Source organism: Octodon degus, unplaced genomic scaffold (assembly GCF_000260255.1).
Source record: "Octodon degus isolate 3935 unplaced genomic scaffold, OctDeg1.0 scaffold00021, whole genome shotgun sequence".
NCBI classification, from domain to species: Eukaryota; Metazoa; Chordata; class Mammalia; order Rodentia; family Octodontidae; genus Octodon; species Octodon degus.
Genome location: NW_004524597.1, coordinates 12492853 through 12507440, shown reverse-complemented (window position 1 = coordinate 12507440; position 14588 = coordinate 12492853). Strand labels below are relative to the sequence as shown.

Sequence of the window (14588 nt, the reverse complement as noted above, 5' to 3'; positions counted from 1 at the left end):
CCCGCTCCCGCCGCTTTAAGCGCTTCTCTTCCTTCCCCTTCGTCCTAACATCCCAATTTACAAAATTTTTGACATTCTGTAAATGACTCTTGTGAGCCAGAGCCAGGATGTCAGATTCAGAAGTGTACAAACTAAATGCCAACCTGGAATGGGTGAGCTGGACACAAGACTGAGCCCAGGGCACCTGCACTCCAGCTCCTGTGGGGTGCGAGGCGTGCGTGCCAGCCTGAGGATCAAGGCCTCTCGTGGGGGACACCTCTTAGCGCTTCCTTCAGTCAACTCAGTCTACAGATACGCGACTGGGTAGAGAGACCCGAAACCTGCAGAAGAGCACAAATCTCTTGCTAAAGAGCACACCCTTCTTTCATGTGGCAAGAGAATTGCATGCAAAATTCACTCATCAAAATTCACTTCAGCCAGAAGCCCGGACCTGGTTGGCCTTTCCAGGAACTGTGGGTGACTACCACGCTGAGCCCTCCTGAAAAGCAAAGCCCCTTGCCTCGATCTTTCCCTGACCTCTCCTTCAATACTGTTCACTGAGACATGCAGAACGGGCCAAACTGAAACAGATGTTCCCTTAATTGACTAAAGGAATGGGTCAAATCCAGGAGATACACCAGTTTGTCTCATTGTAGCACATGGACAAGAACTGTCGCCACTGTTGATGGCTGGACTGGGGGGTCAAGAAAGAGCCTGTGAGGTTTCAGGGCTATGACACGAGATAATATCTCAGCTGAGGCCATGAGATTCCATAAGAATTCCTGAGTGAGGACTGGCCAAATAGCTCACCAGACTAAAGCACCTGCAAGCAGGCACAGGGGCCGGGAGTTCAATCCCCAGGCCTGTCTGTCATGTTGGCCCAACCCCCAGGGCTTGCTGAAGACTGGGCATGCTGGCACATGCCTGTAATCCCAGCACTTGGGAGGCTGTATACAGGTGGATCGCTATGAGTCAGATCTAGTAGTGAGACCCTGAACACCCTGTAGACCCTTCTCTAAAATACAGAAAGAAAAAATAATTAATAAATTAAAATCCTGGGCCCGTGGAGATAGCTCAGTAGAATAAGCACATGCCTTGCAAGTGCAGGGTCCTGAGTTCAATCCCCAGTATTGCAAAAAATAAATATATAAACTTTTTAAAAAAATTACTGAGTAAAAGTGCACCTTCTCAGCAATTAAGGTACCAGCATTGCACACATCAAACTATCTGTCTAGTTTATTTTAAACTATCAGCATTGCTAATTAGAGAGCCTTTGCGCCTGGTACAAAATTGCTCTATTTCTCCTCACAGAAAATCCCTGAAAAATTTCTTTTTCCTAGCACTCTGCCAAGACCTCCACCTACCTCCCTGATTGATAGCAATAAGAGCCACAAGCTTTTGGACTTGTGGCCTTCTGTCCTATAGAGAACACTGGCCGTCCCAGAGCTTCTCCTCTGCAGAACTCTCTCTCTCTTTGTCTTCATTTTGCATCTGTGTTGCCATGTTACTCGGTGAGGGACCTGAACCTCCTTGGAGTCTTGGGTAAGAAACAACAGAAGCATTATTAATTTACCTCCTTGAGGACAGACGCCTCCCTAAGCACTGGCTGAGCCCTCTTCCTCAAGGACTTGCAGTTGGCAGCTGAGGCTGCAGTCCCCCCACGACACCTCTGGAGCCACCGCTAGATCCAGACGCATCTGAGGTACTTCCTGCACTCTGCAGCCTCTGAGCAGGGTGAGCAGGCCTGGTGCCTTTGCAATTTTCTTTATGAAGAAGGCTGCCTGGGTTTGCTCTGTAAGAGGTGTCACAGGAGTCAGCCAATACAGGTGCAAAGACCTGAAGAGGATTTGCACATAAAAGGGCTGTTGTCACTTTTAGTTTGGGAATTATTCATAAGACTATTAAAGAGTATTGAAGAATCAAATCTGCTGTGTTAGGGTAGAAGAAAATTTACTTCTTATTTTAGAATTTTTTTTTTTTAACCAGGGATTGAACTCAGGCCCTTGTGCTTGCCAGGCAGGCACTTATTCTACTGAGCCATCTCCCCGGCCCCAAGAATTCTTTACCATGTGTGAATTTGTAATTTTATTTTAAATATAAGGGGAAAGAATACAAGCACATTTCAGTCAGCTGGATGGAATGGCTAGCCTAATATATAAATCTCTTCCTTCAGATTAAACTCATCATTAGTGTCTGTCAACAAATGTGGCAAAAACTAAAGTTTCTGGCATTGATCAAAGGGGATTTCTTAAGAACACATTTTTGAGGGCTGGTGCGATGGCTCAGTGGTCTAAAGCACCTACTTGGAACAAGCTTGGCAAAGCACAGAGACCGCAGTTCAATCCCCCAGCACCACATGCCAGCCAGCCCCGCCCCCTGGTGGGCTGAGCTGGCCACACACACACACACACACACACACACTAAATAAATAAATTTTTTTAAAAAAAGAACACATTTTTGAAAAGTGTATGAAGAGCCTGGCTCCACCTTTCATCTGGCAAAATAAAGCTGGTGTCTGTTTCCTTACTAAAAAAAAAAAAAAAAAAAAGGTGTACTTTTTCAAAACAAGATGGGCGTGGTGGCACATATCTGTAATTCCAGCACTTGAGAGGCTGAAGCAGGATCACCACAAGTTTGAGGCCAGCCTGGCTACATAGTGGATTCAAAGCCAGCCTCCATTACATAGTGAGACCCTGTCTCAAGGGGAAAAAAAAAATTAACAGTTTTAAACAGAATTTTTTCTTTTCTTTGCACTGTGCTCAAACAGAAGGCCTTATACATATTAAACATGCTTTTCCTTGGAACTATACCTCATACCTGAAATGAAAAAAAAAGTCTTTAAATCTTTTGGTTTCTCCTAGTAAATTCTTATCAAAATATCAAAATCATTCAGAAATCCTGATTCACAGAGCTTAACATTTTATCAGTTCAAAATTTTGAAGTGCTTTTATTATTTTCCAATGTTTTTATTATTTTCACAGATATTTGTAATACCCTCTTTTGGAGAAATAATTAAAATGATTCCTTTTTTGGTACCAGGGATGGAAAAAATAATTCCCTAATGAAAAATGAAATGAAATTACTGTAGCATCATACAGAGATTTGCCCGGCCCTGAGGACCGGCAGGATCCTGAAAGGGGACAGTGGGAAATTAAGAAAAAACTGTAAGCACATAGTAAAGGAAAGCTGGGACCCAGTGGGACCTGACTTCTCTGATAGAGAGGCGGTGACAAACCAGCACAGTCTTCATCTTTATTTATACATGATAAATAAGGAGGACACACCCAATGTGTGTGTGTGTGTGTGTGTGTGTGTGTGTGTGTGTGTGTAAGGTCTCAGTGTTTTGCTGAGAATACTGGAAGTGAATCATCCTCAGAGCTGACTGTGCTGTAGTCAACAAGGGCCAGACACCTGCTGGACTGGCCTTGCTGTAGCCCCAGCACCTCGCCAACGTGGCGCTCTCTGCAGCTCCGTGTTCTCGCGGCTGGCCTTGCTCTACCCCCAAATGTGTGGTCCATCTCCAGTTCAGCCGCTCCCCACAGAGATTTTATTGTATTTTTGTATGTTAACACTAGGTCCTTTGGCTTCTATTCTCCAGAAATATCAAAACCATTTTCAAAAGGCTGAACATTAAAGACCCCTTTTGTACAGTCTGTCAACAGCCACAGTTTTCAACAAGAAAACTGAAGGATGTGATTTTGTTTCTGATGGAACAGAGATGGGCAGCAGATAAAAAAACCTTGCCTTCTGCTAGCACTGACAACAATTTAAGAGATTTCCAGAGAAACGCGTCGTGTCACCCCAAAAGTCTGAGAGGTGTCTGCAGAAAATGAGTGGTGGGTGCAGCCAACGGAGAAGGGTGTCAGTCCACTAAATCTGGAGGCAGACCAAAGGGAAGCGATGAGTTTTAGGGTTTTCATAAATTTTAATCCTCGGCAAAAACTTCTTTTTTGACACCCAGTCATATTCGCATGCAGATGTTCACACAGAGCCTACCTATCCATAAATACACTGAAAAGTAAACGAAATGCCAACTCCAGTCTCCTTCCAGTTCCGAATTCTCATCATTTTCCTCCTTTTTTATGCAGACAGAAAATGTCTACAGCTTACTGACATCCATCCTGGATGCCTTCGCCTCCAAAGATGATACTGTTGTGATTCAGGCGTTGATCACCCTCCGAAGACTTGTGGAGAACCTGGACAAGGTGACCTACTCCTCCCTGTGTACTAAAATTGCTTCCAGCTACTTCCGTCTGATGGATCACGTGAGTGAGTCACACTGTTAGATGTCTGAGATACTTGGGTCTGAGGGTTCACCGGGAGCCTCAGTTGATGCAATGATCTTATATCCTAGAATAACTTAACAGAGGCCAGATGTTTTCTTTAGAGCCACCCTTGTTTTCCAGAGACAATAATATAGGAGCCCTCTTTTTAAAAACAACACTGACTGCTTAGGCAGACCCAGGGGCTAGGAGTTAGATCCCCAGGCCTGTCGTGCCAGCCCCAACCCTGGGGCACACTGAGACAGCGATGGAGACTGGGCTTGGTGGTGCGTGCCTGTAATCCCAAGCACTTGGGAGGCTGTAAACAGGAGGATCACTACGAGTCTGATCTATGCAATGAGACCCCATACACCCTGTCCTAAAAACAAAAAACAAACCAAAACATTAAGGGGCTCGGTGGTCTAAGTGCCTGCCTGGCAAGCTCAAGGACCTCGGTTCAATCCCCAGTACCACATGCCGTGCCACCATACCAGCCACCGAAACTGGGCATGGTGGTGTGTACCTGAAATCTCAGCTCTGGGGAGCCTGAGATAGGAGGATCACTTCAAGTCTGAGCTGTGTAGTAAGACCCTGTGCCAAATAAATAAACAAATAAATAAATAAACACAACACGGACAATCTGAAAAAGTCTGTCAATCAGAAAGTAGGATCAGGGACTGGGGAGATAGCTCCGTATATAAGCGGTTGCGTGGCAAGCGCAAGGGCCTGAGTTCAATCCCCAGTTCCACAAAAAAAAGAAAAAAGAAAAGAAAAGAAAAGAAAAGAAAGAAAAGAAAAGAAAAAGAAAAAGAAAAAAAAGTAGGATCAAAAACCAACACCTGCCCTTGGATGAGAGAGGATTGTAGCTTGGCAGCTACCTGTTGATCAGCCTTGGATCTGGACTCTGTAGGTTCATTTCCCTGAGCTGCTCTTAGTAGCTCTGATGTCCTAAGCAAGTCCCTTCTTCAGCTTCGGTGCATCAGTTTCCCTGTCTGTAAAACAGACAGCAGGAATTTCATCATGAGGTGAAGAGTTAATATGTGGGTGCCTCATGTAAGTGTTTGTTCTTGTCATCTAAGACTTAAATTCAAAAGTATTTCACTAGAAGTGTGCCTTTTGAAAATGCTCATTTTATATGATAAGCATATCCCAGAAAAGTTGAACAATAGTAATATACTTGGATAAATGTGAACACTTAGGTATGCCGTGGAAAATCTGTTTCTAAAGAATTCTCAGATGAGTTGTTTGTAAATCAGAATTAATTTATAGTAAATTGCCTTGCCAAAAGTTTTAAGATCTTAATTATTCATATTTAAATGAAGAGGGAACAATATTATTAAGTTACAGAAGAGAAAATAATTTTGTGGCTACATAGTTCTCATAAATACATGGTGATAATAATAATAATAACTGCAATTTGTTGAACATTTATTATGTTCCAGGCACTCTTTGAAAGGATTTACATGCTCTGTCATATACAATCATCTAAGCAACTCTTTATTAATATTTTATATAAGGAAATTGAGATTAACAGACAACATTTGGTCATACACGTGGTACCTTGGCATGTTTATGTAAAAATATTTTATAATAAGATCATAAACATTTCCCTTAAAAATAGATTATATATATATTTTTAATAAGCCTCTTCTGCCAGGCATGCTGGCCCTCATGTCTCATTCCAGCCCTGGAGAGGCTGAGGCAAGAAGATTGTCATGAGTTCAAGGCCAGCCTGAGTGAGGCCCTGCCTCAAAAAGTAAATAAATAAACAAACAAACAAGCAAATCAACCTCTCCCTCTGACTTATAATTTTCCTCTTCTGCAATCTTTGTAGTACAACCTATCCTGTTTGGCGGAAGCGACCCTTGGAAATCTAACCACACGGCAGCATGTAATAGCTCCCAGCGGCACTCAGTGGAAACTCTTCAAAATCCTCTAGCACTTGAACAAAGAGTGATGACTTTGCCACAAGTATCTTTATAGAAAGCACCCTCAGGGGCCGGGGACATGGCTCGGTAGAATAAGCCCTTGCCTGGCAAGCACAAGGGTCTGAGTTCAATCCCCGGTTCTGCAAAAAAAAAAAAAAAGAAAGAAAGAAAAGAAAGCACCCTCAAATTATAGGGACATTCTAATTTATATTTTAAGATCTTATTAAATAATAACCATCTCCCTGAATTTAAGAAACGCATTTCAAGGGAGAGGTTTGTAATGCAATATGAATTTCATAAGTAAATCTTTCACCAATTGCAGTGTTTTCCCAGCTTTATTACAGTATAGTTTATAGGGCCAGGGAGATAGCTCAGTAGAATAAGCGCTTGCCTGGCAAGCATGGGGTCCTCAGTTCAATCCCTGGCACCGAAAAAATATATATATAATTTACAACTAAAATTTCTACGCATTATTGTTCTGCAGTTTGATGTTTTGATGTATGTATACATCTTGAAATGATAGGCACACACTAATTAATATATCCCTCGCCTTATACATCATTTTGATGCAGATAACATTTAAGATCTAATTTTGGGCTGGCAAAATAAGCTCAGCGGACTAAATGCCTGCTTAGGCAAGCATAGGAACAGGGTTTGATCCCCAGCACCACATGCCGCACTGGCCTGGCCTGGACCCAGGTGCACTGCGTTGGCCACCGAGACCAGGGGCTTGCCTGTAATCCCAGCACTGGGGAGGCTGAAAAACATGAGGACCACTATGAGTCCAATCTGTGTAGTGAGCCCCTGTACTAAATACGTTTTTTAAAAAGATCTAATTTCCTAGCAATTTTCAAGTATAAACTGTTCACTCCTAATTATAGCCACCCTGCTGTACAGTAGATCCCCAACTCTTACTCATCCTAGCTGGAACTGCATGTCCTGAAATTAACCTCTCCTCCATTCCTCGAACCCCAGGCTCTGGCACCCATGGTTCTACTCTGTGCTTCAACCAGTTCAATTAAAAATGACAACAGGGGCTGGGGAGATGGCTCAGTAGAATAAGTGCTTGCCTGGCAAGCGCAAGGGCCTGAGTTCAATCCCCGGTTCCACCAAAAATAAATAAATAAATAAATAAATAAAGCAAAAAAGATTGTGCATATAAGTTAGTTCATGAAGTATTTTGTCTTTCTCTGCTAGGCCGATTTTATTTACCCTAATGTCTTCCACTTAGCATAAAATCTCTCCTGAGATTTTCTTCTTTATTGTGACTAGAAGTATTTGTGTGTGTGTGTACTCTTTACCCTTTGTTACACTAATGAATAGTTAGGTCAATTCTATATTGTTCTTATTATGAATAATGGGTAAGCAAATATTATGCTAAAACCAAAATAAAGGGGGTGGGGAGATAGCTCAGCAGCATTAAGGGCCTGCCTGGAAAGCACAAGGTAAAGAGTTTGATCCCTGATACCACGCACACACACAAAAAAGCTGACTTCTTAGACCCAATCTCTCCTAAAAATAAATAAAAAGAATTTCACACATGTGTGTATAGAGATAGGCAGCTTATATATTTATATGATATAATGTTCTAATATCATTTTCATACGAGGTCTTTTTCTTTTCTACGGACACATTTCAGCATTATGGAACTATTCGGAGCTTGGCTATCAGGCACTTCGCAGAGTTACTGAGAGACATGAGCCAAGAAGCATCCACTTTGAAGAATATGCTTGGAGGCTTTGCGCCCCTCATCCTCTGTCTGGAGGACAAGGACACTAGGGTAGTGAGTGTAAGTACAAGCAAGTAAAAGTAAGGACTTATTGCACATTTCTTAACTGCAGAAAATGACAATATTTTATGTAATAGCAGATAAGCAGGTCTTCACTGTCCTCATTCTGTCTCCTAGGCCTGTAAATACACATTAACAATCTGTGACTCCCAACTGGAATGGCCAATATCAAATTTGCTTAAAGATGAAAGTTATAATTTTGAACTGGTAGTTATCCACGTCTGTAACTATCTTGTAAGTAGACTTTGCACATTTACTGCCAAGAACTAAAGGCAAAACATAAAGGGTATCCAAGTGACAAAGAGATGTAGGGCATAGGTTGATCTGGGGAAAGAATGTGAATTAGAAGGGAAATTACAGCTAGGGATTGAGATGAGAAAAAAAAAATTAGAGTTCTCTACTTCTTCATCCATTTTGATCATCCAGCTTGCCTTCTTCACCCAAAAAGCAAGGATGGAAGAAGGCTGAAGGCAAGTTGAAACCAAAGTTGAATTGGGAAGGCCAAGTTGAGTCTGGGCATAACAAATAATAGCTGCAAGTAGCTAGAAGGGTAGAGTTCTTGCATAAAAATCCCCCAAGTTGGGCTGGGGAGATAGCTTGGTGGTCTGAGCACCTGCCTGGCCAGCTCAAGGACCCAGGTTCAATCCCCGGTACTGCATGCCGTTCAGGCCCCGGAAGCCCAGGTGCCCTGTGCTGGGCCAAAACTGGGTGTGGTGGCTCACACCTGTAATCTCAGTGCTGGGGAGGCTGAAATGGGAGGGTCACCACAAGTGTGTACTGCATAGCAAGATCCTGTATCAAAAGCAAAAAACAAACAAACAAACAAAAAAATCCCAAGTTTTTAACTGGTCCTGATTTCGCATAAGCACTCAGATTATTTGGTCTCAAAGCTTCCCTGGAGAGAGCACATGCCGTTTTTCACTGATTAAGAGAGATATGTTTTCTCCTTTTTTTTTTTTTTTTTTTTTATTTTAGGGAAGGATCTACAGGGTGTTCAGGGTCTCACTACTAGATCAGACTCGTAGTGACCCACCTGTTTACAGGCCCCCAAAGCTGGAATTACAGGCAAGCACCACCACGCCCAGTCTCAACTGCTCTCTCAGCGTGCCCCAGGGGCGAGGTCAGCATGGGAGGCCTGAGGACCAAATATTTTTTTCCTTTTTATCCCCAGATCGTTTCTCATGAGAGTTGTGTTACATATTTGATTTGTGATGCCTTAAAGTTCCTGGGGAATATCCAAGTGCATCTGAGGAGAGCAGCAGTTATTTTACTAGGTAAATACATGAATTCTTACTTCTTAATTTAACTTTAAAGGTACAGAATGGCAGTTAGGGGTCTTCATTAAAAATTTATAGAGCCAGGGAGGTGACTCCCACCTGGGATCCCAGTACCCAGGCTGAGGCAGGAGTGTGCTGTGAGTTCCAGGCCAGCCTGGACTACACAGCAAGACCTTGTGTCAAAGAATTAAAAAATAAAAAAGAGGAGGAGGATTCTAACTGTATTTAGAAGCACAAAAACCCCAAATCCTGTTGGGAGGAGTAGCTACTAATTCTATCACATATAAAAATTTATTATCAGCTATAGAACTTTAGATAGTCTGTTACTCAAGGAAACACAAGCAAACCTGTGGAAGAAAATAAAAGGCCTAGAAACAGACTCACCCTTATACATAAAGTATAATCAGAACTGGGGGGATCTGTGAGATCAGAAAATGACAAACTCGGGGACAGCAAGATAACTCAGTGGTCTAAAGCACCTGCTTAGGTGAACTTAGGCAGGCTCAGGAGAACACGGTTCGATCCCCAGAGCCACATACCATACCAGCCCTACACTCAGGGCAGCGCTGAGCTGGCCAAATAAGAATAATGATAACAACAACTATAATAATAATAATAGAAAAATGGCAGACTCAGGGCCAGTGAGATATCTCAGCAGACTAAGTGCCTGCTTAGGCAAGCTCAGGGACCGGGATTCGATCCCAGCATCACCTGCCACACTGGCCCCACCCCAGGCGCACTGGGCCAGCCACTAAGACCAAGTTTGGTAGCACTCACCTGATATTCCAGCACTGGGGAGACCGAAAGCAGAAAGATCACTACGTGTCCGAGCCTTATGTGTAGTGTGCCCCCGTAGCAAATACATTTTTAAAAAGGACAGACTTAGCCGGGTATAGTGGTACACACCTGTAATCCCAGCACTCAGGAGGCTGAGGCAGAAAAGTCACTGGAAGGTCAAGGCCATCCTGGGCTACAAAGTGAGTTTAAGTACAGCCTAAACCTAAGTAGCCAGACCTTTTCTCAAAAAGTCAAGAAAGGGATGGGGCAAAGAGGGAAGGAGAAGGAAGGAAGGAAAGAAGGGAGGAAGGAAGAGAGGGAGGGAGGCAGGGAGGGAAGGAGGGAGGGAGGGAGGAAGGGATGGAGGGAAGAAAAGAAAGAAAATAATGGACTGGCTGATAAAAGTTGCAAGAACAACTAGGAACACACGTGTGCGCCACACATACATGTATACATGCACGTGCACACACACACACATGTGCATGGATTCCTGGGTTTCTGCTCAAAGATTAAATCCAGGCATAGCAAAGTTAATATAAGCACAAACATTTAAAATGTTTAGAAAACTAGGATAGGGGACTGGGGAGATGGCTGAGTAGAATAAGCACTTGCCTGGCAAGCTCAAGGGCCTGAGTTCAATCCCTGGTTCTGAAAAAAAAAAAAAAAAAAAGATTTATACACCATAGAAAACTAGGATAACAGCTTTATAACCAAATGTAGGCAAAATATTTCAAAAGAAAACAATATGAAAATCAAGTAACAAGCTGAGAGGAACATTTGTAACATGAGTCACTATAACATATTAATATTCAAAGCATATTAAGTACAAGAGCTCAATATGAAAAGGGCAATAATCCAATGGACTAAAAAATTAAAAGTGTAAAATATATGAAAATAAAAACCAAGAAAAGAAAAGAAAAAACATTAAGAGGCTTTCATGAGACAGACATGAAAACACATAATCATATGAAAAATTATTTAGCAATATTTATCATCAAAGGCACACAAATTAAAGCTGGAATGATACCCTGTCAAACAACCAAGAAAAGGCACCCTGAGACTGCATTTGAGACTGGGCATGGTGTCACTCACCTGTAATCCCAGTGCTTGGGAGCCTGAAAACAGGAGGACCACTATGAGTCCAATCTAGGTAGTGAGACCCTGTAGACCCTGTAGACCCTGTACTAAATACGTAAAAAAAGAAGGCAAGAAAAATAAAATATTTAAATTGAACTGGGGCTGGTGAGATGGCTCAGTGGTCTAAAGCACCTACTTAGAACAAGCTTAGCAAAGCACAGGGACCAGGATTCAATCCCCCAGCACCACATGCCAGCCAGCCCCGCCCCCTGGTGGGCTGAGCTGGCCACACGCACGCACGCACACACACACACACGCACACACACACACACACACACACACACAAATAAATAAAATTTAAAAAAAATAAAAAATAAAATAAAATTGAACCTTATCTTCATCAAACAATGGAAGGCAACCACCAAATGGAAGAAGATATTCATAACCTGTATATCTTGACAAAGATCACCAGAATAAATGAGTAACTTGTGTAAGTTAATAAAAAAAGAAAAGGTCACCCAAGAAAAAAGGTAGGGGCATGATGTGACTCAGAAAAGGATATCCAAATGGCCAGTAAACATATCAAGAGGTATTCCACTCCATCAGTCACTATGACAAAGGAAAGTAAGAGCACAGTAAGACAACATTATGAGTCCAACAGAATGTCTAGAGTAGAAACTGACAGTACCACGTTTTGTCAAGGATTTAGGGCAATCAGAACTCTCATTACCAAGCATGGTGGCTCACACCTATAATCCCAGCACTCAGGAGGCTGAGGCAGGAGGACTGTTGCAAATTCAAGACCTGCCTGGGCTACAAAGTGAGCTCAATTCCAGCCTGAACAAGAATAGCGAGACTCTTTCTCAAAAAGACAATTAAAAAAAAAGAAAAAGAAAAAAAAAGAACTCTTGCATGAATTGGAAATGAAAATCCAGAAGCCATTCTGGAAAATAACTGTATATGTTAAAGCTGCTACATACATATCTTGTGCCTCAGGAATTTTGCATGAAAGCTAAAAGAAACATGTGTGTTCACAAAGGCTATGTGCTATAATGTTCAAAGTAACACTGATAATCACACTTCAACCCAGCGGATCAACAATTTGATGACTACAATGTATGTAATAGTTTCACACAAGGAAGAACTCCACAGCAGTGAAGGGGAAAAATTCACAAACACTCGGCAACGATGTAAATGAGCCTCACCGAAAATGTTGAGCAGGAGAAGCCACTCACACAAATAGATGTGTGTTGTATGATTCTGTGGATGGAAAATACAAAAATACCTGGAACTCACCAGTGGTATTACTATTCAGGATAGAGATTATTCTCATTTGTGTGGAGATAGGCCTGGCAAGTGCAAGGTCCTGAGTTTGATCCCTGGTGCCGCAAAAAGGGGAAAAAAAAGAAAAGAAAAGAAAATCAAGTAACAAGCTGGGAGGAGCATTTGTAACATGAGTCACTATAACATATTAATATTCAAAGCATATTAAGTACAAGAGCTCAATAAGCTCAATAAGAAAAGGGCAATAATCCAACAGACTAAAAAATTAAAAGCATAAAATATATGAAAATAAAACCATTAAGTTTATTTATTTATTAAATATATGAAAATAAAAACCATTCAGTTTATCATTAAGTTATTTTATCCTCAGAAGGGATTCCTGTGTTTCTTGAAATGTATTTGTCTTGATTTTTTTTTTTTTTTGTACAGGGTCTACAGGGTCTCACTGGGTAGATCGGACTCGTAGTGATTCTCCTGTGTGCAGCCTCCCAAGTGCTGGGATTACAGGCGTGCACCACCACACCCAGCCTCAATCACCATCTCAGCACACCCCGAGGAATGGGCCAGCATGGTGGGCCTGGGGATCAAACCCCTGGCCTCTGCATCTGCCTAAGCAGGCACTTTAATCTGCTGAGCTATTTGGCCAGCCCTGACTTTGGAATGGCTAATAAGGGAACATCCCATGAAACATACATTTATTGTATTTTTCTTTATATAATATATAGATTCCAAATAATTAAAGTTATGTTCACATACACTTAAAACAAGGGTCAAGTGCCAGGGACATAGCTCAACAGACTAAGCACTTGCTTAGGCAAGTTCAGGGACCGGAGTTCGATCCCTGGTATTGTACGCCGTGCTGGCCTGGCCCCCCAGCACACTGAGTCAGTGACAGAGTCCGGGTGTGGTGGCACACATCTGTAATCCCAGTGTTCAGGAGGCTGAAAACAGGAAGAATCACTAGGATTCTGTTCTGTGTAGTGAGACCCTATAAACTATACTAAATACATAAAAAAATAATACTGGACATTCTAATCAAAAAGGATAAGGAGTGAGGATTGTCCTTATTAAACATAATACAGCTACAATAAGTAAAATCATATGGAGCACCTACACAGGTAAACAGAAGAAAATATCCAGAAATACTCTAAGTTATGCAACAGTTTAGAAAATGAAGCCATAATTATCAATAAAAGGGCTAAAATACCATGGAAAATTTACTTTATGATGGTGGAATAGGAAAAAGCATTATAAATAAAATCAAAATCTAGGGGCCCTAGGGGCCGGGGAGATGGCTCAGTGGAATAAGTGCTTCCCTGGCAAGCACAAGGGTCTGAGTTCAATCCCCGGTTCCGCAAAAAAAAAAAAAAAATCTAGTGTCATCTAGTGTGGGTGTTTGGAGAGAGGAATGTGGAGTTTCTCAAGGCTTATTAATCACTGAACAGGCTGTTGAAAATTGACTGGATTTCCTCCTTGAAGAAAATATACCAATTATTATGAGCAATAATCCTGGCCTTGTCCAGGTGTGCGTTGTGACCCTTCTGGTAAACTTTCCATCCTGCTGGCTTCCTAAGAATTGGCTCCAAGTCCCTTGACATTAGTCAGAAGCAGCCGGGTCCGTTCACGTGACTCTGTGAGCACGTCTACCGGCATCCTCTCTAGGTTCTGACCCACGTCTGCTACCTAGCACTCTGTGAGGAGGCCCTCCGATCATCCTGCACCTGCCAAGACCCCGTATCCAGCCAGGGTCCCGCACACTAGCGCTGCCCTCGGTCCTTCCTCCCGTGCTCCTTGCAAGGGTCGTTCTCCTGGGCAGCCCAGTCCACTCAGCCCCTGTAGCTGCACACTTCCGATGACGCTGCCCCTGCTGAGGGCGCTTGAGAGAGGATCTACGAGAATATATTTTCATGATGTATTTTGCAGTAACTTTAGTTTGTACATTTAGGTTATTTGGCACAACTGGGTGGACATTTATTATACAAAGATGAAATTGCAGTTATGGCTGAAGGTAAGCATCAAAGTCATAATGAAATCATTCCGCTGAGGAGGGAACTGAAGAAGTGTAGTATTCTTCTAGGAAGATTTTGGATTTTAGGGCTCTCGCTCTCCCCTTGTTCACTGCCTCCTCAGAGTCAGAATTCCAAAATGTGAGCCACGTGTGGTGGCTAATGCTTGTAACCCCACCACTTGGGAGGCGGAGGCAGGAGGATCACTA

The 14588-nt window shown here is 42.4% G+C and overlaps 1 protein-coding gene across 1 annotated transcript in view; it reads left to right on the top strand.

Moving 5' to 3' along the window:
* The window catches only part of Mroh9 (maestro heat like repeat family member 9), a 112173-nt gene that overhangs the window by 94726 nt on the left and 2859 nt on the right, over positions 1–14588 (top strand). The window contains exons 17-21 of the mRNA XM_023711420.1: positions 4068–4244; positions 7809–7958; positions 8076–8192; positions 9130–9232; positions 14319–14381. Of these exons, the coding sequence (XP_023567188.1) occupies positions 4068–4244; positions 7809–7958; positions 8076–8192; positions 9130–9232; positions 14319–14381 (610 nt within the window). The remainder of the gene's footprint in view (positions 1–4067; positions 4245–7808; positions 7959–8075; positions 8193–9129; positions 9233–14318; positions 14382–14588) is intronic.